Here is a 24111-nt window from a genome sequence, read left to right as displayed (position 1 = left end):
AATAAATAACTAACAAAAAAAAATATAAAACATACCACAAAAAAAGAAGACCAGTCTCCTGCACAATATTCCCTTAATATATATATATATATATATATATATATATATATATATATATATATATATATATATATATATATATATATATATATATATATATATATATATATATATATATATATATATATATATACATATAAATCTCCCAACAACCCTACTCCCTCACCATCACCCACTCCTCCCTACCATCCATCCACTCACTCTTCCTTACCACCCCCAACTATCCAGATCTCCCTACCACCTCCTACCTCCTCATAAATAAATACAAACCCAACCATTCTCAATCAAATTATCTTTTAACTTACTCTTAAACTCTAGAAGATGCTCAACCGCCCTGATGCTCACTGGCAGAGAATTCCAGACTTCAGTTCCAAGAAACTGTAATCGAAATCCTGATCTTGTGCTACTCTTAAGCTCAGTCACCAATTTATCACTATTCCTCGTATCACATTCGTGAATATCATTGTTTGTACGGTAATTGTCACCAAAAATACCTGGGACTAAATTATACACGCACTGGAAAACGAAAACTGCTTCTTGATAATCCCGCAGCTGGCCCACATTAAAGAAGTTTAAAGACTTAAAACAAGCACTTGTATCATTCACATCCTTGACATACTTGCCTATGATCCTCACGATATTGTTCTGATGAATCTGGACTTTTTGAAATTACAGCAAAAAGTGCTGCTCCAAATCAGACAGCCACATGACAGATATGTGTAAAAAAATGAGCAATAAATCATTAGTAGAATCCGCTTTGGCAAGAAATGCTTCAAGCCACGAAGCATTCCTACTCCTCGGGCAATTTTTAAAGAAATAATATTACTTTGATGCTTTCATGAAAGGTCTGAATCAATGGAAAATCCTAAGTATCGCAGTATATGAACTTGTTGAATAGGCCTTCCGGATAAAATAACTAGATCTCTAGCATCAACTGGCATGCCTACTCTGCAGAAAGTCATTAGAAATGACTTTTTCACGTTGACACACAGCCTGCTAAGGTTCATAAAAACATCCAGCCTTCTGAACGCATCATTTACTTTCAAAACAACCTCTTCGATCGATTTAGCACAAATTGTCAAAGCTGTACCATCAGTAAAGGTTGTTACGTAGACATCTTGACGATAAAAACGTGTCGCATCTACGCACACAAGATAAAGTAAGGGACCTGAAACGGAACCTTGCGGAACTCCACATTTTAGTCGATAAGAAGATGAAATCACAATATTAAGTACTACACACAAGGATCTTCCAAGATAACTTTCAAACTGCTGTAAAGAAGTGCCGCGAATTCCCAGACACTTGAGTTGGTCCAGCAAAATATTGAAATCTACAGTATCAAATACCAGATGCTACAAAGCTTGAGTTGCGGAGTGTCCCTTTCGGAACCCAAATTAGGTTTCACTTAATAATTCGTTATCCTGGAGAAAATCATATAGGTGTTTATGGAAAACTCTTTCTAATATTTAAAAAAAAAGAGGTAAAATCGAAATCGGTCGCCAGTTTTCATTATCGCTTTTGCAGCCACCCTTGTGGAGGGGTATGACCTTCGTGGCCTTAAGCTGTTCAGGGAAATCACCCTTTTCTAGAGAAGATTAATAAACACCAGACAAGGTAGTATGTACCCTAAAATAGCTTTAAGCCCTCAAAGAGTTAAGCCATCCACTCCAGCTGAATTAGACTCCAGCGACTTCACAATTTTACTCACTTCCTCACTAGTACACAAATTAAAATTCATTTCCAGATATTCACCTCTTATATCACAAAAAAATACTAAACTTCACTTCTGAACCTTCAGGACCCTAGATTTCACTTCTTGTACTTCAGGACCAATATTCGAGGAAAAATTTACCAAATTTATTAACACTTGTACTTTTGCTATCACGGTCACAACTGCTTAATCAGATTTCTTCATTCTTCTTATCTCCTTTGTCACTTATTGTCACTTATGTCATTTATTGCCCTTCACGTTTCTTTCACGTTCCCTTTGCTATTCTCAAATTCATGATTATAAATTATAAATTGCATTTTTTCGAAGTTTATCCACTAGATTGCTCTGTGTTTTAAATAGGTCAAAAGCTTCATCACTCCAATCATCTAAATATCCCTCAGATTACCTTTTTCTCAATACTCTGTCATCAATCATTTCCATCGACATCCATGGCTTTCATGGAACAAGTTTTTTGGACTTTATAGTCTTGAGGGGGCATGCTCTTTCATAAATAGGCAATATGGCTGACACAAGGCTTTCTAATGCTCTTGAAAGACATTTTTTTCTTCAAAAACAGGACTCCAATCAATAATGCTGATCTCTTTTGCAAATTTTTGGAGATTTTCTTTTTTCATTAGTCGAGTTATAACCTTTTTCTTTCGCAGTTTTTTCACAGGATGATTAATTGTAGCTATTAATGGAAGATGGTCAGATCCAGGGCGAGCTATCACATTAGCAAATCTCGTGTGAAGATCACTCGATTGAACAAAGAGTGTTAAAAAAAAAAGTATTTCCATAGATGTTGAGAATACTTTGTTGAAACTCCTAAAAATCCAGAGCTATAGCACTGTCGATTTATGTATTCTGTGCAATGCACTTTCAAGACCCCCCCCCCCTCAAAAAAAAATTCGGACTCGGGAAATGTCATATGCCTGTAAGCAAATGTTTCATGCGCTTTTTATAGTTTGTAGTGCCCCCACCTGGATAATATGATCCCCCCCCCGAACATATCATGGATACGCCCTAGATTCCATGAGATGTAATCAGTTATGTCATGAAATAAGCGTTCCCTTGAACCTAACGGCATTGCTATATACACTTCTGTTCCCCAAGATCATGAAAAAAGAATGCACTAATTAGGCTAGTAAGTGAAAATTAATTTCTAGAATGCACCCCAGCTTTCTTCTCATAATCCTATAATTTTTTATTATCCATGCTTTTCAATTTTAGAGAAAAGTGGGGAAGAATCCTGGGGTCACGGGAAATAGCACACAAAGGAATCCGAAGGAATTGCAATTGCTGCACTGTCTTCAGTTTTCTTAAATTTTAAGAAAAAATCAAAATTTAATACTTCATGTTTGTTAAAAAAAAGTCAAGCAGAATTTAAGGAAATTGAATTTTTAAAGATAAAGTAATGATAGCCAAGGGATAAAAATCACACTTTTTCCCCTTCTTCCACGAAAAACTGTTCCTTCTCCACGATAAAATTCTAATTTCGTCAAGAAAATTAGAATTTCCTATTTTTCCGAAATGCTGTTCCCTCTTCAACCCAACGCTCTTTACGCTAAAGTTTGACTCTTTCTCTCAACTCTACTTTTTAAAATAGTAAAAAAAACTTCAGTGTAAAGAGCGTTGCGTTGAGGAGGGAACAGCTCCTTTCATATACGGAGTAATTTCTGTTCGTTTAAGTTTTAATGTCGCTTCTTACTTTCAGTTAAAAAAAACTTATTTTTTTTATATTTAATTTCTGTACGTTTTTGAATTAATGAACTTTTTGATCTTTTTTTTCTTTAATTTCTGAACGTTTTTTTTTTAGTTAATCCATGTTTTGATTTCGGCTCTCCGCAGATAAATAATTAAAGCGAAATTTACATATTTATTTATTTGGCTAAATGGCTTTCCCATAGTTTTGATCGAATGATTATGAGAAAAAGGACGGGGAGGAGGCCCAGTTGCCTTCCAATTTTTTGGGTACTTAAAAAGGCAACTAGAAATTTTAGTTTTTTACGAACGTTTTCATTAGTAAAATATATACGTAACTTACGAATTAGCTTACGTAACAAACTTCTATATTCGTATATTTTTATTACGTGTATGAGAAGGTTCGCCCACTCGTCAATACCTCGCTCTTTACACTAAAGCTTAAGTTTTGTCCCCTGAATCACAAAGGCTGTAGAGTAAATAGTTGAAATTACTAAAAATACTTTAGCGCAAAAAGTGACGTATTAGGAGGAGTTAAACCCCTTATCTGCGTAGTATCTTCTGTTCGTTTTAAATTTAATGCTACTCCTTAGTTTTTTAAATAATGCTAGAAAATGCTGCGCCCCCTTTGTGGAAATCTTCTTCCCCCATGACAAATTCCTCCATGAAAAGTTTCCCCCACATAACCCCCTCTTCTCAACCCCTCCTCCCAACCAAAAAATCCCCCTGAAAACGTCTGTAAACTTCCCAATAACTATCACTAGATGCAAACACTGGTCAAAGTTTGTAACTTGCAGCCCCTCCCACGGGGACTCTGGGGAATAAATCGTCCCCAAAGACATAGTCATAAGGTTTTTCGACTATTGCTAAATAAAATGGCTATCTCAGAATTTTGATCCGACGACTTTGGGGAGAAAATGAGCGTGGGAGGGGGCCTAGGTGCCCTCCAATTTTTGGACACTTAAAAAAGGCACTAGAACTTTTCATTTCCGTTTGAATGAGCATTCTCTCAAAATTATAGAATTACTGGGTCGATACGATCACCCCTGGGAATTAGAAAAAAAAATAAAAATAAACACGCATCCGTGATTTGTCTTATGCCAAAAAATACAATATTCCACATTTTTGTAGATAGGAGCTTGGAACTTGGACAGTAGAGTTCTCTGATACGCTGAATCTGATGGTGTGATTTTTGTTAAAATCCTATGACTTTTAGGGGGCGTTTCCTCCTATTTTCTAAAATAGGGCAAATTTTCTCAGCCTCGTAACTTTTGATGGGTAAGACTAAACTTGATGAAACTTATATATTTAAAATCAACATTAAAAGGCGATTCTTTTGAGATAACTATTGGTATTAAAATTCCGGTTTTTAGAGTTTTGGTCACTATTGAGCCGGATCCCTCCTTACTACAGTTCGTTACCACGAACTGTTTGATAGGAGCTTGAAACTTCTACAATAGAGTTCTCTGATACACTGAATCTGACGGTGTGATTTTTATTAAGATTGTATGACTTTTTGGGGTTGTTTCCCCCTATTTTCTAAAATGAGGCATATTTTCTCAGGCTCGTAACTTTTGATGGGTAAGACTAATCTTGATGAAACTTATGTATTTAAAATCAGCATTAAAATTTGATTCTTTTGATGTAACTATTGATATCAAAATTCCATTTTTAGAGTTTCGGTTACTATTGAGCGGGGTCGCTCCTTACTACAGTTCGTTACCACGAACTTTTTGATTAGCAATGGCTTGTTGCCCACAAGTACTTGATTTTAAGCGACTGGGCTGAAATAGTGACCGAAACTCTAAAAATGGAATTTTGATATAAATAGATATATAAAAAGAATTTGATTTTTATGCTGATTTTAAATATGCAAGTTTCATTAAGTTTAGTATTACCCATCAAAAGTTACAATCCTGAGAAAATTTGCCTTATTTTCAAAAAAGGAGGAAACACTCTCTAAAAGTCATAGAATCTTAATGAAAATCACTCCATCAGATTCAGTGTATCAGAAAACCTTAGTATAAAGGTTTCAAGCTCTTATCTGCAAAAATGTGGAATTTTGTATTTTTTGTCGGTAGAAAGATCACGAATGCGTGTTTATTTGCTTTTTCTTGTTGTTTTTTCCTTTTTCCCAGGTGTAATCGTATCGACCCAGTGGTCCTAGAATGTCGCGATATGGCTCATTTGAGCGGATATTAGAAGTTCTAGTGCCTTTTTTAAGAGACCAAAAAGATTGGAGGGCAACTAGAACCCCTCTCACGCTCATTTTTTCCCAAAGTCACCGGATAAAATTTTTTTGATAGCCATTTTGTTCAGCATAGTCAAAATATTTAATTACTTTGTCTTTGAGGACGACTTAATCACCCATAGTTCCCGGGGGAAGGGCTGTCAGTTATGAACTTTGCCCATTGTTTGAACATAGTATTGGTTATTGGGAAGCATTCAGGAGGGATATTTTCTGGTGGGGGGGCTGGGGGAGGGGATTACATGGGAGGATCTTTCCATGGAGGAATATTTCATGGAGGAGAGAAATTCTATGAAGAGGGTGAAGGAGCAACCCGGCTCAATAGTAACCGAAACTCTAAAAAACGAAATTTTGATACCAATAGATGCATCAAAAGAATTGGATTTTTATTCTCATTAAATAAAAAAAAAAATAGCCGAAAAATAAATTAGTGTGCAAATTTTGTTTTAATTATTCCGGTGCGGAGAACCAAAATCAAAACATATAAATATATTCAAAAATGTTCAGAAATTAAATTAAAAAAACAAGTCTTTTTTAACTGCAAGTAAGGAAAGACATTAAAACTTAAAATGAACAGAAATTATTCCGTCTGGCTCTTTACGCTAAAGTTTGACTCTTTCTCACAGCTCTAATTTTTCAAAACAATAAAAAACTTCAGCGTAAAGAGCGAGACGTTGAGGAAGGGACAGCCCCTTTCATATACAGAATAATTTTTGTTCGTTTTGAGTTTTAATGTCGCTCCTTACTTTCACTTAAAAAACTTGTTTTCTTATTAATTTTTTTAATATCAGGATCTAAAGCCTGTTTTGTATTGGAGGGAGCTGGAAGATTTGAGGAAGAAAATTTTTGAAATGGAAATTTAAATCAATTTTCAAAGGAAATTTTAGGCAAAATCAAAATACCGTTGTATAACTTGAAGATTTAGAGTAAATATGTGGTGTATGGTGCTGAAGGAATTGAGAAAGGAAATTTTTGGCATGAAAATTTAGGTCAAGTTTGGAGGGAATATAAGTTAAAGTCAAAGATTTGTTGTGTAACATGAGGATATGGAACACTTATACGCTTTAAGAAACTGGAGGCATTGAGGAAGGAACTTTGGGATGGAAACTTAAATCAAATTTAAGAGGAAGTGTAAGCCAAAGTCTAAGCCCGACTGTGTAACATGAGAATCCCAATCATTTATGCGTTGTAAGGAGCTAGAGGATTTAAGGGAATGAAATTTTGGGATAAAAAATTAAAGTAAGATTTAGGGGGCAATTTAAGTCAGTCAAATTCCAATTGTGTAACTCAACGATCTAGAGCACTTTATGTGTTGTAAGAAGTTGGAGGGTTTGGGAGATGAAAGTTTCGGGTAAGCGGAAAGAAATGAATGGTCGAATGTTCAATAGCACTTGTGAACCGGATATTAGGAATCTGGGGAAGTATGTCAGTGCAACAATGTATGGCTGAGATAACTTTTGAAGAATTGGCAATGGGAAGAAATTTTCGTCACGTCATATTTTTAAAACGTGGTTCAAGTCATTTCCATTGGTTGTGATTTTTCTATACATAACTGAGTCATCAATAGCACTAGATATTATTTGATTTCTTACTAAAGGCCAACTACGCGTTCAGACAATTAATAGCATCTATTTTTTTCGTCACCTCTGTTCTTATTTTTAAGCTTGCAAACTGATGCCTGCCAAAATAATGTGTCAATCTTTCAATACGTTTAAAAATGACAGATTTTTGTAAGGTTCCTGAAAAACTGATTATTTCAGGTATTCTTGATTACATCAGCTTCGTTCAAAAATAGTTGGCTGTGACACAGGGTACTTGTTGAAGGATTAACTGTATTTGTCAGAGCAAAATTATTTTGATTAATTTGTAACGTCTATATGATACTTATATGATGTTTGCCAATATGGAGCAAATGCAACAAGCCCAAAAGAGAAGTAAAGAGACTGACTTTTCTTGGGGCCACATAAACATTGAACATTACTTAAATCTTGACAGTCATGGATAAGGGTTTTAGGCTATCTGACATTTTCAAACTTCTGAAATGGTACTTGTGTATTATACGGCAAACAATCAAATTTACGCTGTGTAAAACTCGAGAATAAACCGGTTTCTTCGTTAGTTTCTTTGAGCTTAGCATGAGACGAGACAACGACAATTAGCGGAATAGATGGTAAATATATAATGTGTGCTATATATTTGCACATTAGGGAGGAGAGGCAGGTGTAAATAGTTTGGATAGCTTGAAGTTAGAAAATAATTCTTACATCATAATATGCAGAACTATTGTACCTAACACAGCTTACATGCAGACCTGCTATACCTTACACCCACCCTCCCTAATGTGCGAATATATAGCTTTGTTTGTGAAGTATTATATTTTCGAGATATTTGTATATTTCATTACGATTGAGTGTCAACGAAATAGGTGCTAATGAAATGAAGCACTTGAGTATTTGCCGTATAATACACATGTATTTATGAAATTCTTGCCAGAAGATATTTGTAAGCCTATCTCAAAGGAAGGTTCAGCAGGGCAATGTAGATGAGGAGATTCAAAGTATGATTTAACATACATTGCTTTTTAATTGCTCTCCATTTGAGAACAATTAAACGATATGAAATTAAAGGAAACTGGTATAATTTTTCAATAAGTCAATGAAAAAACAACAAAAACCTTTTTTTCTAATTCTAATAAAAATATGAATATTATCGGCTTCAGATCCGGAAGCTTTTATCAACAGAAAAACAAAGAAGAAGAAAAAATAACTTAAAATAAACTAAATACATAAGAAAAGGGGTAAAAACCCCAAATGCTATGATAAACAAAAGGAAAACAAAAGAAAAGAAGAATTCACATCTTAACAATGTCTTTGTGACAATTTTCTTTGTATGCTTTGTTTATTTAAGTTAGTTTGTTTATTCTTTTTATTTTCTTTTTTTCTTGTTGAAAATGGCTTCCAGGCGTGAAGCCGAAATATTCAGACTTTATTATTTTAGGGAAAATTTCTTTGGTTATTATTCCATTGTCTTATTAACAAACTATGCCGTTTTTTCATATTTTTATTTCGTTTTAACTGTAAATGGAAAGGTAGTGTAAACTACGAATCCATTTGAGAACTGCTTCGGAAACATTTTTGGGAAATTATTTGTTTCGTGTGAAAGTGTCAGATAATGATCTTTAGGCCTGGCAGCGACGACATATGGCACGTTGATCTTAATCCACCCATGTTCTGCAATAGATTGACTTAAAGTTATGGAATTTCAGCCTAAATACAATTAGATTTTTTTCAGAATTGTGTGGTTCTTATATCGAAATTACCGTATTTCAGTGTTATCTTCAAAGGTCCTGGAATAAAATCCCTTGCATAAACAACTGCTCGTTTTTAACAATCGAAAAACGCCAAACGTATTTTGAGTTGTTTTGTTCTAATGCAGTGATCCCAAACTTTTTTCACCTACTGCCCCCTTTCCAAAAAAAATATTGCTCTGCTACTACCATTACTACTGCTAACAGATCACTGTAGCGCGAAGCCGCCCGAGGCCAATACAACAGTTTACAAGCCTCCTCTATCCCAATCTGTTCGAAGCTTCCCTCTTTAATCTCCACAAGAAGTTCCAGTTTCCTTTAAATCCTTTCTTACGGCCTCTTCTCACCCGATTCAAGGACGATCTGCTTTACGTTTGCTCCTAGAGTGGTGGTAAAAAAGGACGATCTTTGGCAATATGTCATCCTTCATCAGCAAAACATGTCCTAGTAATATCAGCCTTTCTCTGATTATAGCACTAGGAAGAGATGTAGAACCACATTTTCAGACAGATACCTGCTTGCAATATGGTAATTTAAATGGGTACCCCAAACTATCATTAATATTTCACTGGAAACATCCAAAAGATCATTCTTTATCTTCCGAAAAATCCACATTTCAGAACTGTACTTGATCACTAAGATACTGCAGCTTCCAATATTCTAATCTTGGTTCGCAAACTACTTCTTCTGAAGCCGTCCTCTCGTTATCAATATCGATACAAAATTTCGATGCAATATCGATACAATATCTCGAATATCAATACAAAATAGTTCACAATACAAAGTTACAAATCGTTAACTAGCTATTGATGCTTTCACATTACACCGCAGAACTGACTCTCGCATAGATGGAGATGACACTTATATTTTTTTACGACAAGTTATATGTAAATTCACGGAGCGAATTTTGTCTGTAATGTAGGGAATTCCAAGCATAATCGAGCTCTACAACAAATTTCAAGTTATGTAAGTTATGTCACGTTAGGGAAAAGCCGGCACAATACCTATAAAATAGAAAATCTGGATGAACAACTAATACATTTTTAAAATAAATTAATAAGCTTTTCTTAAATAGCACTTCACCCTTAATACAGAGCAATTTTTTTTTGTAAATTCCGCTTTTATAATTTGTAAATAGTTGGATCATGATGACTATGCTGCTTGTAGATGATGATTATGTTGAGGTTGATTATTATGCTAGTTGATTACCATGGTTTTATGGATTTTCATGTTGACCTAGGGTGTATGGACCTGTCTAAGTGTGAGAGGTTATACTTAACGTAATGTAACTTAACCACTTAGCATAAAAACATTTTTTTTTTTGATAATATGAAAGCGTTTTTCTCTCTGACTGTTGAAAAACCTAATTAAAATGTAGCTAGTTACCATTTAGGCCTAACTCCGGTACCCCAGTTTCCTTTCTATGATTTGGAGTTCACATTGTGTTGTTGGTCACGTAAATGTTTTGTTTCCGTTGTTTTAGTTTTATTTTTTGATCCTATCTTTTCATGTGACAAATTTTTTAGTAAATAAATAAATAAAAAAATATTATTCATGTTAAATTTTAGTGTTTCTTAATGTTCTTATTAACATAACATAGCTTGATATTTTTACTCAAGTGGAAGAATACAAAAATGCATAGACATGAAGGACAGATAAAACAATGCGAATTAGGTGTGGGGGATGCATGCTTATGAGCATTCTGAAACTATAATATTTTAAAATAAAAAAAATTCAATCTGGAAGGTCTGAAGTCAAGAGACAAAGAAAGAACGTCGTCAAAGGGTCTCTAGACCTAAAATGGTGAACAATTTCCCATTGAATCACAATATTCGCAGAAAATTCAAAATTTGCATTAATTTTTAGGAGTAAGGCACCCCCGCCGTATGGAGGTACGATAAGGGTCACAGTCTTAGAAAATTCTTTACAAAAGTAGAAACATAATATTCCTAAAAGGACTTTTCAAGTTTCGAACTCTTCACTGAAAAACTTGCTTTCAGTACATCTCTGCTAATCCTACTTTGCTTTTTTTCAAAAAAGGTAGATTCTAAAGTAGTACCTTAGTAGTAGCCGTCCTGGCCGAGTGGGTTGGTGCGCTGGATTCGGGATCCCTTGTCTGAGAGGACGCGGGTTCGAATCCCAGTTTACCCAATTCTTCAGTTTGGGACGGGGGTCAGTGGCGTGACTCTGTAAGCTTAGCCAGAGTCGACCCAGCTCTAAATGGGTACTTGGAGAAATCTGGGGAAGGTAAACAGGAAGGGTGTGCGAAAGCACAGGATGGCTGGCCCCCAACCCCCCATTGCACTTCCTGGCTGAAGGGCTAAGAAACGGAGATCAGCACCGCCGGTACGGACTGTAAAGTCTAATGCCGTATCCTTTACCTTTACCTTTTACCTTATGCAAGTCTAGCACATTTATGTTCCAAGTGTTCTACTTTCCGTGTTACACACTTTTTTTTATTTTGAGGGGGTTTATTAAGTGGAAGACAAAAACGGCCAACGCCCTTTGACACAGTAAACATATTTAGAAGTCATACCTAATAATAAATACTAATTCAAACTTAAAGCTAGCACCAGGCTCTTTTAAATGTTATAGCCTGTTTCCTAATTAAGTTGTAAAAAATTTGGAGCAAAATTGCCCACTGGATCATTTGAAGACTAATATTCAATTATGCTTCCTTCTGTGAATGGTCACAATCATGGTTCGTGCTATTGAAAATAATAATAATAATAATGTTCATAATGATAATAACAAAAGTCATGTTCTGAAAGTTGGCTATTTGTTTGGTGTTAAATGCTAAGAGTCATTATGATAAGTGCCTGCATTTTCTAAAATAATAGTCCTATTATTTGTGCATTCCATTCAAATAAAAGCCCTTTCCCGAAATCCTCCACCATATAACTCTATCACGATAATCCCCGGCAAACATCATTCAATTATAACAAGTCATTATCTATGACATTATCTACCTAAGTTCCCTTCCCACGGAGCTGCTACAGTGTAAAAAAAAGGCATGGGAGTTCTACAAATTTGCTTGCAACGTTTATCAGCAAATCAATTGTACTTTCAACGACTGAAAATCGTTAGAATTCTAGCAAATCGGAGATTCATTACTTTATGCGGGTTGCCTTCGTCATTGGTGTCATATAATCTTTTTTATATATGTTGGTTTAATCTAGTTTTTTTTTTCTTTTCCCGTTGATAAAATCCATAAGCCGAAATATTCGAATTTTTCAAAGTATGCTTTTTTTTGTCCACTGTCTGGTTTTACGCCAGTTTACGTTTGTTGTTATGGTTATATTACGCCCGTTTTTCCGAAATTTTCTTTTGTTTAATTTTATTCATGTATCACGTATTAATTCCTGCTTGATTTCTATAACTGAATGAATATAATGATATCCTAAGTCTTTTGTGTTATTTTAGGTAGTCTAGTGCCCTTTATTGAAATGACGGTTGCACATGTTTCCGTTCTGACAATAATAGCCATCAGTGTGGAACGTTACTATGTTGTTACAAAACCTTTGCGTGCCGGCTATACATGTACTAGGATGAGAGCTCTTCTAATTGTAGGAGGAGTCTGGTTCTTTGGAACACTAATTACTTGGTGAGTTTTTCCTCTCAGTAAGTAAATGATTATTTTAAGTTTTTAAATTTTTATGCTCAAGCGAAAAAAAAAAAACAAAACACTCTATAGAAACATATAGTCGTCACTAACCATGTTATGCCTATCCTGTGGGATGTAGCATAGTCATGTCTTTTCAATGGAGAGCCTTGGAGTTACCAAGTAGAGTGGAAATTAAGTCTGATTGTTTAGATTGATGAACTCAAACAACCATATATACATTTAAAAATTAGAAATTCAGGAATTGAACTTTTAATGGAAAACACCTGCATTCGAGGTTACTTAGTCTCTGGTAGTAGCAGCAACAAACTTAAAGAAGAAAAAGCGGCTAAAAAAATCAGCCAAAATAAATGGCACTAAATATATTAAGAGCCTTTAGCTTTTCTTTGAAGGTCTGGTTATCCTTGAGAATCTACAAATTGTTAATGTTTGAGTTTTTATAGATCTTAATGTTTGAGTTCGAGTTTTTACAGTTTCCATATTTATCTAATTAAATTGTCTTATTTATTTTGACGGTTCGACGTGGCAACTGTAAAAAAAAAAAAAAATGGCTGTACCCTTAAACTTCATAATGTTTAAAGAAGCAAAATAAAATTCCTATAAAATTGTCATTTTCAGGTGTGAATAGTTCTAGGACGGGTTCAGAGGAAAAAAGAAAGTTTATTTCGATATTCTTGTTCCTTTTAAGATGCATTATTCTAAAGAATACAGAGCCTACACTGGACAGATCGAGACTCAAAGGTTCAGATCCAGATTATGACCAGCCAGCCTCTTATAACAGCTATCATCCGTCAATGCTGATGGCAATATCTGAGTGATGAATTGTTTTATTTAGCAATAAATTTACATCAACAAAAAATCAACTTCAACATATTCTCCCCCGTAACGCTCCATGGCCAGGAAAGAACAAGGAAGAAAAAACGACAATAGTAAACATAAGTAAAATAACACCAAATCCAATCAACCACCTCAAAAATAAAGAAAAAATCTTGGCAGAGGGCAGCGTATAACTTTAACAACTTAAATAAACATCCAAACCCAATCCAGACGTCAACATCAGGTGAAAACCGAAAAAAGCATGGAAAACCCTCTGTCATTAGCTTGAAAATCTCTAACATTGTTTTTAAAGACACCATACGAGTGGCAGCCTCGTATAGTCTCTGGGAGCGTTTTCCAGGTAATGTTACAAGCTATCAGGGTGCTGAAGTCACATTTCCACAGTCATAAGGGAGCATGAAGAATCTGTAACTTATTGGAAGGGTGGAGATGATGCGTCAATTTATGAGAAATAAGAGAGAACAAGGCAGAGAAAAAATAAGAGGGAACGTGAATTTATCAAAATTAAGAGACATTTTATTACATAGGGCAGCATGAAGGTTGTAATGCAACTGTGGAAAAGTGAAAGAAGCACACACAGAAAACAAGGATATTTCAGATAAAGCAAGGACTCGAATGAAGAAAGGTTAGCATCCTGATAATATAGTATATCACAATGTTTCAAAAGTGGTTTCAGTGACGATTAAAAAGTTGACCTCCGAATAACATAAAAATATGAAACGCTATAAAAAAGGACTTTAGGAAACAGCCCTGGAAAAATACGTCTTAGATTTTTAATGATTCCAAGACTCTTGTTTTTCAGTTTTTCAGTTTGATCAGTTTAAAATGGTACTTAATAAAAATCATCCAGCAAGATGCCTAGGGATCAAATATAACGATCGTTAGCTCTACTAAATTGCCTCTTTATGCATATATTTCATTTGTGTCAGAGAAACATTTGAAGCTCTTGAGACAATGAGAAAGCATGACTTCCTAACGCTTAATAAGCCAAGCGAATTTGCATATAGTAGGTGCCGCAATGTAAGTACACTGGACAGCTCTTTAAAAAAGGATCAGCCTCAGTTTTAGCGGCTGTGCCAAGTGTACTCTCATCAGTTACAGCTATGAGTGCATCAAGAAAACATGTGATTTTGTCCCAGATAGTAGTATAGGCTTATTCAAATCGTTTTGTTTGAATTATTTGCCGGTTTAACGTAGCCATTAAGATAAATTAGAGCGTTGCCCAGTGACAGATCCTTGTGAAACGCCAAATTCCGCTTTGGAAGGATTACAAAAAGGAAATCAACCGAGGTGACTCACTAGATAAATATGAAAGAAACTAAGAAAAAGCAGTCCCTCCATTTTAACCGGCTGTGCCAAGTTTGCTGCCATCAATTACATCAATAATTGCATAGGGAAAAGACGTGATCTTGGCCAAGATAGTGGTAGAGGCTGATTCAATTCATTGAGTTTGAATTATTTGCTGCATTAACTTGGTCATTAAGATAAACTAAATAGAGTATTGTCCAAAGACAGATCCTTGCAGAACGCCAAAGACCACTTTGGAAGGATTACAGAAAAAATTCAGATCAACCGAGTTGACTCGACCAGATAAATATGAAAGAAACTAAGAAAAATTAGTCCCTTTTATACTAATATGGGACAGTTTCCTAAGAAAAATCTCGTGTGTTAATAAGTCGAATACTTTTCGCACATCGAGAAAAAGAGCAGCGTGTATTAAACCAGAGTCAAGAGCGGAATGTGAACAATTCAGGCAAGTTGCACAAACATGCTAAGTTGAGTGCTTTGTCATAAAAACAAGCTAAAAATATTAAAAAATATTATATTTAAAAAATTCAGAAGTCGAGACAGCATAGGTTTAAAAATTTTCATTTAACGCTGATAAGAGAGACGTGGGATTAAAATAGAGAGCTCATTCTAAGAATGCATTTGCCGGCGCATACTATCCAGATCTCTGCACTTTTAAGACGTTCCAGCAGCTAGACATTTTCAAACTTACTTAAAATTTACTCAACTTGCTTAAAATGAATATTCACTTTAAATTTACCCGGTTAGATCTTATCGGGAACTTACAACTGAAAGTAAGAAGCAACATTAACACTTCAAACAAACAGAAGCTATCTCGTGTATGAGGGGGTTTGCCCCCTCTCAACACCTCGCACTTCCCGTTAAAGTTTTTTTGTATTTTTAAACATCTCAAAACGTTCTTGTTGCTCAAAACTAAATGGTAATATTTCCTCCAGGCTTTCCTGAAACTGGGATTCCAAATTTGATGATCAGATGCAAGATGACTCCTAGTAGCTAAATCTTAAAATTTTTCGGAATTTTCTCAACTATTACTAAATTTCTACTTATATTCTCCTTGTGTTTTTAATATAAAATTTTATTGAGTATCTTACCATATACATTTTTAAGTGTCCGTAATACCTAGCCAATCATGTGAGTGGCTTCTGGTAGTTGCAGCTAATACTTTTCTAGAGTACTTTTTCAATCAGTCAGTTGATTCCTGATCAATAAGACAATATACTATGTTTTTCCTCACTGCAGGGTGATCATTTTGATACTTTCTGGAAAAGTACAGTAAGGAGGGGCATGTGGACATTTTTGCGTTTGGGGAAAGGGGAGAATATATTGTTTCCTATCTTTACAATAGCTACCGTTTGTTTATGCCTGTAATCTGAGATGCTCCTTTGATTGTTTTATATTTTATACACAGTTTAAAAAGTCAAGATGCAATAGCTTGGATTAGATACGACATTTTTTTTTATTAGAAAAGCCCTTGGAAATTCTCAAAGAGTTCCTTATGCACGACTGCAAAATTTCTTCCATAACTCTTCAAAATAGGCATTTATTGAAGTTTGGTGCGTCAACAAATTATGTCCTCTTCTTTCTCGAGATTTTCTGAGATGATTTCAAAATTTCCATAAAGGGTTAATGTTTCGAACAGAATGAAAATTCTGATGGAAATACCATTTGCATAATCGTGATTGCCTTCGAATCAATCATCCTAATGAACATACTTTGGAGATATACCACATCCTATCAGAGTTCCCAGTTTTCTTAGGACCTTGGTGAATAAAACATTCAAAAAGAAATGTTGCTAATGCGTCTGATATTTATAAGGGAATTGAAATTTTAAGTTTCTGGGGGATGCCGGGCGGATCCACAGAACTAAATCGAGGATCAGACCTCAAAGGCTGTTTCTTTTCACACCCCAAAATGACTATACTTAATTTGCGAATAAGGAGGGCGCTGATGAAAAGGGGACATTGATCCGGGAGAACAGAAAAAAATAGAAGTACACAGGCGTCAAATAAAAAATCCAAAAATATACGGAAAATTTGGATCATAGCATTATTCATATTTCGATCACCTTCAATTTGGATTGTAGTATATTTTGCTGCCCCATCTTAAAACACTAGCGGAAATCCGCTATCATTAGAGTTGCGGGGTTTCGAAAGAAGTGGCCCACTAGACATTCGCTTTGCTTACCTTAGTGAGTAAAGTATTGAGCAAAGAGTGTGGGTCCATGTGTTGAAAAAAAAAATGCATACTCCAGCTAATATTTTGCATTTTTGTTCCTTTTTTAGGTGAAGTTATATTCTTTTAATCTTGTCTATCAGGCACTTAAGACTAAAATGTAAATGAGAGTGAAGAACGCAGAATGTTGGTACCAGTAGACCTACCAGCTTAAAGTTTACTAGCCAACTTGCCTTGCCAAGGTTTTTTCAAGCTAACCTAGGCCTACTTTGGGCAGAATAGATATTAACGTCCGGCTTGACACTCCCCCCCTCTCGAAATTCTTCCTTGTAAAAAAGAAAAAAAAATTAAATATGAACAAGTTTTTTCTGCGTTTTGTAAAGTTTCTTCTTAAAAAAAAACTTTTAAATTTCTCAGCCAACTTCTCAGCCATTGGGCAATAGCCTACTGGCTGAGAAGTGGAGAGGGATCCAGAGAGCAGAGACCAAAAGTCTTGTTCATTTAGAGCTAGATACTATAGATTTAGTGCAACCCCTTTAGACTTTCTGTAAAAAACATTCCCCGTGTGAATCATTATGAAATCCGTGTTAAGAATTATACTGTATAATGTGAATAGGCATAGGGATAAACAAAAATTATTGATACTAAGAGGTATTTTTAATGACCCTTTAAAATCCGTTTCGTGACTTGAAATACCTGAGCTACTAAAATTTAGCTCATCAAGCATATTTTTAAGCAATCATCATGAGTTGCAATCCTCAAAACTATTTCACATGAAGAAAAGAATGACCTTTGATACCTGGGCACGATAATTTATCCCATGAATTTCCCACATATGTTTGCTTGGTGCTCTAAGAGTAATCTTTACCGGAAATGTGTCCTTTCGCTTCAGAGTAATGTCAAAGAAGTCCTTTTTTATAGGAGACGACGAGCATTAGCTCCAATAAATGAAAACGTTACATTTTATTTCTTAATAAAGGCAACCCGGTGGTCCCCTTTTTTCACACAGCAGAGCATTTTTTCTTTTAACTTGAGTCCGTTTAATAATTTATTGGCTTTTTCTCAATAGTCTTACCGAACTTTAGACGGGGAGGGTGGTATAATACAATCTTTAATTTTCAATTTTTCAAAGAAAATACCACATTTTTTTCCAATTAAAATATCTTCCCACAATATAATTTTTTTGGATTCTAGTGGGGGAGGGCAAAACAGTTTATGGAGTACATGGTCTCCCCTGCCCCCCCCCCCCCAACTGACGCCATCTGGTTTTTCTATAATGGGTAAGCCTGAGTAGCACAGTTTTTCTTTAATGATAAAGCTGCAAGGAAGTGAACAGCGAAAATAATAGTAAAAATAAATTGAATGAAAAAACAACTTGATGCATCAATAAATGTTTTCTGTGAATAAAAATAATTTTACTGAAGGCATTACCATTCACATTTCATTCCTTTCAAGTTGGATATATTTCATTAACAATGAGTATGTGAATTGTGAAGGTCACAAAGGCATTTAAAGAACTCGTACAAAATTGGTTCGGATAGCATTTATTCTTAATACTCTCTCAAATTTTTGTCTTCTCCGAACCCCTGGTGAAGCACAGTAGAAACACCTCTCGACCATTAATATAAGTACATCAGCTATCTTTCTTGTATTTGGCTGCTTTGACAAGTTGCTGAATCAGTCGAATCAAAAGCAGCACGGAAGTTGATAAAGGCAACGATTGCTTTCCGCTGGATCTCTGGTTCTCTCTGCTGTCTAAACGGCAGTGAAACTCTGCTCAATGGCCGTTCGGTATCCAGCTGGTTGTGACTGTTGACAAGACTGTATCTAGGAGGGTTAAGGGTTTGAACCCCCTTCCCTTCCAAACAAAAAAAAAGTAATTCGTAAAAACGCAAAAAAATGCATTTACATAAATTACTGCATATACAATATATTAAATGTATATGCAAGTAGCTTGCCTATTTTGTAATTATAGAAGATTTTGATTCATTTGGCGATATTGCTTAAAATCAAACTGTAAACGCAGTGAGACAATAAAAAATAGATTTTTAAGTCTGTGCTGATATTGACTGAATTGAACACCTGTCATTCTAGTTTTTTTTTTTTTTTTTTTTTTTTTTTTTTTTTTTTTTTTTTTTTTTTTTTTATTCCACTGTAGCCTAAACGCAGTGAGAAAAAAAATACAATATTTTTAATTTGTTATGTTTTGGGCTGAACTGAACAACTGCCATTCGAGATTTCTCTCTCTCTCTCTCTCCCTCTCTCTCTCTCTCTCTCTCTCTCTCTCTCTCTCTCTCTCTCTCTCTCTCTCTCTCTCTCTCTCTCTCTCTCTCTCTTTACCACCAGTGAAACGAAGCCTTGGTGCTAAATTTGGAAATGTCTAAAGCAAAGCTGCTCTAAAGAAAAGAAATGGTATAAACCGTTATAGAGGAAGTTGAAGGACTTGATAGTATCGTAACAATAGGAGTTTTTGACAGTTTTAGCCCCGTCATAAAAGTTTTGCCTCTAACCCTCTGCCTCTTACCCCTAAAAATAGTAAAAAGTGATGTGTTTGGAGATGTATTTGGATTTCTTCATTACATACACATATTCTTGAACCACAGCCCTACTCAACATTCCATTTCCGTGTCCTAAGAATCTAAATGGTTTGTTAAAAGGTAATTTTATAAAACGCCTTCATAAACCATTGTGAAAGAGCTATACTAATTTGAATTCTCTTTTGGAATTGTATTTTAAATTGGATAATGGTGAATATAATTTGCAAAATTGCATGACTTATCACTTAAACAGTACTGCTGAAGTATACGTATGTGCAGTATAACAAGAGATATTGTTCCATAATGATGTTACTGAGGAGATTTTATTTATATTAACCAATAAAACATATAATTAATAATATAAAATATGTAAAAAGAAATAATGCTGCAGAGAAATTACTTGATAGACCAATATGTAAAATAGCTAAATTAAAAGAAAGTAGTTAAATGCAAAAAGCTACATTTATGAAGTAATGAAATTCTCATTCCCCTCCATTTTGCAACATTTTCTGCCAATAATAAAGAGAGATATAACAAATTTGTATTTAATCTATTTAACAATTGGTAGAGTGCGCTGAGCTTAAAGAGGTCGGTTCTATGTTTCTATTTCTACTTCTATCAGAAACAACTCACTGTAGAAACAACCAGCTTGAGGTCGACTTGAGGTCGACACAGATGAGCACGCCTCTCCTCTGCCTTAGTCTTTGTAAAGCTTCATTTTTTACTACCTATGAAGTTTCAATTTCCTCTAAATCCGTTGGTATGATCTCTCCCCACCCCTTTCGGGGACAGGAAGAGGAACCAAACACTCGGGGACGAGAGGGGGCTTTTTGTTGGGCCTCAAATGAAAAGCCAAGAAGCACAATCTTTTGTCATATGCCATCCTTCATCTGCAAACCTAAGCCTAGCCATTTAAACTTTTCATTTCCCTTTAGCCCTAGGAAGCAGAATTAAATGAGATTATATGTCTCGTTTTGATGAAAATATCATATAGCGCATTTTGAATCACCGGGGTCAAGCAGTTTGGGTGGTTAGCCCAAAGAAAGAAAAAAAAATCTCTAGAGACGACTTCGCTTCAAGATAAGAAACGGTCAGATGAAAAAAAAGTCAAATGAAGCTAGAGAGGGATTATTTTTAGCTGAAACTCCTGATTTTTTTACAATATCCCTGAACACTTAGTTTGTCCTAGGTATCTGTGAAGTGGACATTAAGAAAAAGTGTGTTTTTTACTAAACTTTTATAGGTCCATTCCAAAGTCAAGCATATTTAGAAAAATAGAATAAGGTTTATAAAAGAACTATATAATAGTCATTTTCGTGCAAAAGCTTGTAAACTTTGTGTAAATTCTTTGGAAATTAAGAGGTATGATAACCGTTTAACAAGTATATTGTTTGTTTTCTTAGATTTTATCTCAGGAAATTCACAATTACTTCCAATATGTTCATTCCTTTTTATCAATATCGGTGATTTTTCTGTCCTATTACCCTATTCCCTTATCACTTGACCCTTCAAACATCCTGGCTAACCATTTTATCTGGTTCACCATTTTCATAAAATTTATTAATCTTACTATATGTTTAAACATACAGCTTAAATGGTGAAAGTTTTCATACACCCACAAAAGAATTTCTATGAAGCAAAGGAAAAAAAAACCTTCTCTCTGTAGTTTTAGAATCCTATCTGCTCCTCACTGGAGCAGAATCCTGTAGCTCCTTCAATTAGTTGACACTTTCTCAGCTGAATATGTACTTAGTTCAGACCATGGACGAGACATTAATTCTTCAGAAACAGGGGTGGGCACAGAATTAATGTTTGGGGGCACGGATTAAAATTTGGCCCCCATAGGTATTTTTGCTCCAATCCTTTAATTAGCACAATTTTAACCTACTTTGGGGGCACGTGCCACTAAACCACCTCCTGGATCCGCCCCTGTTCAGAAACAAAGCTGCTTTGAAGGATAGTAACCTTTTACTTGTTCCCAAAAGAGTGTATGGTAATCACTCAAATAGTCAGTAAGTGGAACTTTGGAGTGCCTGCGATGCTCAAACTTTGGGCAAATTTGTCAAACCATGTGTAGATGATGACAAGACGTAATAATGACAGTAGTACCTGAAGAGTTTTGCCTGAACTTTTATTCCTATAATGTTAATCATAATAATTTATTGTTAGACCAAAATAAGCATAAAATAGTGGAGCAATGAATTAAAAAATGAACGGAGACCAAATTGACAACCAAATTAATAAAAAAGACGAAAAACAAGGAATAAGACTATGAAATAGCTGAAGCGCTGATATAGCCAGCTCAGACCTTTTTTTTGCAAAGTCAGTCTTCCTTTTATATTTCGAACATTAAAATTCTGCATATTTTTTCTAGTTTTATACTATGGTGGAAATTGAAATACAAATCTCAAGTGCCAAAAATAAGCTAAACATTGAACTTTGATGTTGAAGATCTGGAACACATTTCTATGGCCTTATCTATTCTTTGTTGTAACTGTTTTTTGTAAACACAACCTAACTAAATACCTGTTATTTTCATTACTTCTGTGTTTGTCAATTTTTCCGTATTCACAATACTTGTTTACTTTTCAGCCCCCTATTGGTGATTGCTCAGTTTGATCCTGGAAAAGATTCTGCCCCAACATGTTTCACCTATGTCAACACATTCTGGCCTTCATTTTATTTCACCACAGTCATTTCGTTATTATACATCATTCCACTGGTAATGCTTATTGTAATATATTGTGTTATATCAAGTCACCTAGTGGCAACCCCTTACAGCCTCCAAGGAAGACAATCAGAAAACTCAAATTTAAGAGCCAGAAAACAAGTAAGAACTTTTTGTTTACTTTGTTGATAAAAAGTTTAAATGTCACTTACCGTATGACATCTCTTTAACTTGCTACTTTTTACTTATTGCTGTCAACTCAACTATCCAAGCAAAAAAAAACTATTTTGCATTAGCTCAAGGACTTCAATCGGAGCTGCTCCTAGGGTTATTGGCGTCCAGGGAAAATTAATTACAGAGTCACCCTCTCGACTCAAATAGGCCTATAAGCCAAAAAAAAGAAGCAGAATCAAATTGAAAAAAAATTTGCCAAAGGGGGCTAACCCCCAGCAGTGGTACCTGCAGAAGCTTACCCCAATCACCTCTCCGCCTCCCCTTTGAACGGCCCTGACTACATTTGATAGGCGAATGAATCATTTCATGTTGTTATATTTATTGATTATTAGTAATGATTCAGAACAATTAAGACCGTGCTTGGAGTAGTGGAGAAAATAATATAACTGATAACGAATAAAAATTAAACCAATTTTTTTTGCCACGCGAAAATGGAAATGGGAGAAGTCCTCGAGCTGGAACCCTCTCCCCCTCCCATGAAAATGTGAAAAAACTCATGAGCATACCGATTTTATTGCCATTCGATGACTAAGAAAGTAAAAAAAAAAAAATATTTCCGCAGTTAAACCAACAACTTCCCCTCCCAATTCAAACTCCTGAGTAAGGCCTTGTTAACTTCATTTCGGATTTAGGATGGGGTAGATTAGATTTCTGTGAAAATGTCCTTAAAATGAATTTAATAAGTCGACAAAATGGAAGAAGTATTAAAATCTGAATTCTGCGCTATCACAAATAAAGTGTTTTGATGATTTCTCGAAAATTTCTCTTTCCTATCTTTTACTAGAGATTACTAAATTGTCGGATTTCGCTCGACTATTATAGCTAGCAAAATTAAATTTACTGATTTCGAAGTGATTTTCTTCAATTAAGGAATTCTTCAGTTGAATGTATTTATTTTACTTCAAAGGTGATTTTTTACATATTTATGTTTGCACAAAACATTTGATAAGTCTTCAATAAACTAATGTTCTATATTTGTGACAGAACCAGTCAAAGAGAAAGAGAGAGATTACTATCCTATATTTCCGTGGTAAAAAGGGAGCTTCGGTTTAACTGGTTTATTTTTGTGACATATTTTAGTAAGCCAATCCCATTATCCCATAAAGTATAAGAGACATCAGGATAAAAACAAACCCACTTCCAGTCTATTTGTACATAAAAACTGCGATTTTCCAAGATTTTTCTTTTAGGCGTTCCAAAAATATGAAGCTTTTAGGATTTTACTATGTTTTGTCAGTGTTACCATGTTCAACCGTGGAAATGAATAAATAAAACTAACTGATGAAATTTGACAGTGCTTTTCGTTTGTCAAAATTCAAAAATTAATAATATGTTCATTATCAAAGACCAGTAGACATTCCGAGGATAATTATGCTTTCTTTAGGTGTTTGGTGTCATGTCTTCTAAGCTTTTGTATTGTTGATTTTTCACCCCCTTTTTTTGCAAATTTATTGCCCTAAAACTACCACCTGAAGCTGATAACTGCAAATGGATGTCTTTTTCATTTCAAGATATATGTCTTTGTGCAAGTTTTTGCTTTAGCAAGTCGTACTGTCCTATTTCATTCCACTATTACTGGTACTATAAGCGTGTGTCAGGAAGGGAGTCACATATCCCCACTTTTTTAAATCTTAATTGGCGTCCTATATGTCTATGAAAAAATAAGCCTGTAAAAAGAACGAACAGTTTTCGAGTCGCATGATTCT

At 34.9% G+C, this 24111-nt stretch overlaps 1 protein-coding gene across 1 annotated transcript in view; it reads left to right on the top strand.

Moving 5' to 3' along the window:
• LOC136025801 (growth hormone secretagogue receptor type 1-like) overlaps positions 1-24111 on the top strand; it is a 39595-nt gene that overhangs the window by 5687 nt on the left and 9797 nt on the right. Inside the window, exons 2-3 of the mRNA XM_065701792.1 lie at positions 12451-12631; positions 22096-22333. Coding sequence (XP_065557864.1) covers positions 12451-12631; positions 22096-22333 — 419 coding nt within the window. The remainder of the gene's footprint in view (positions 1-12450; positions 12632-22095; positions 22334-24111) is intronic.

This window comes from Artemia franciscana, chromosome 4 (genome assembly GCF_032884065.1).
Source record: "Artemia franciscana chromosome 4, ASM3288406v1, whole genome shotgun sequence".
NCBI lineage: Eukaryota > Metazoa > Arthropoda > Branchiopoda > Anostraca > Artemiidae > Artemia > Artemia franciscana.
This window is presented reverse-complemented; position numbering and strand designations above follow the sequence as displayed.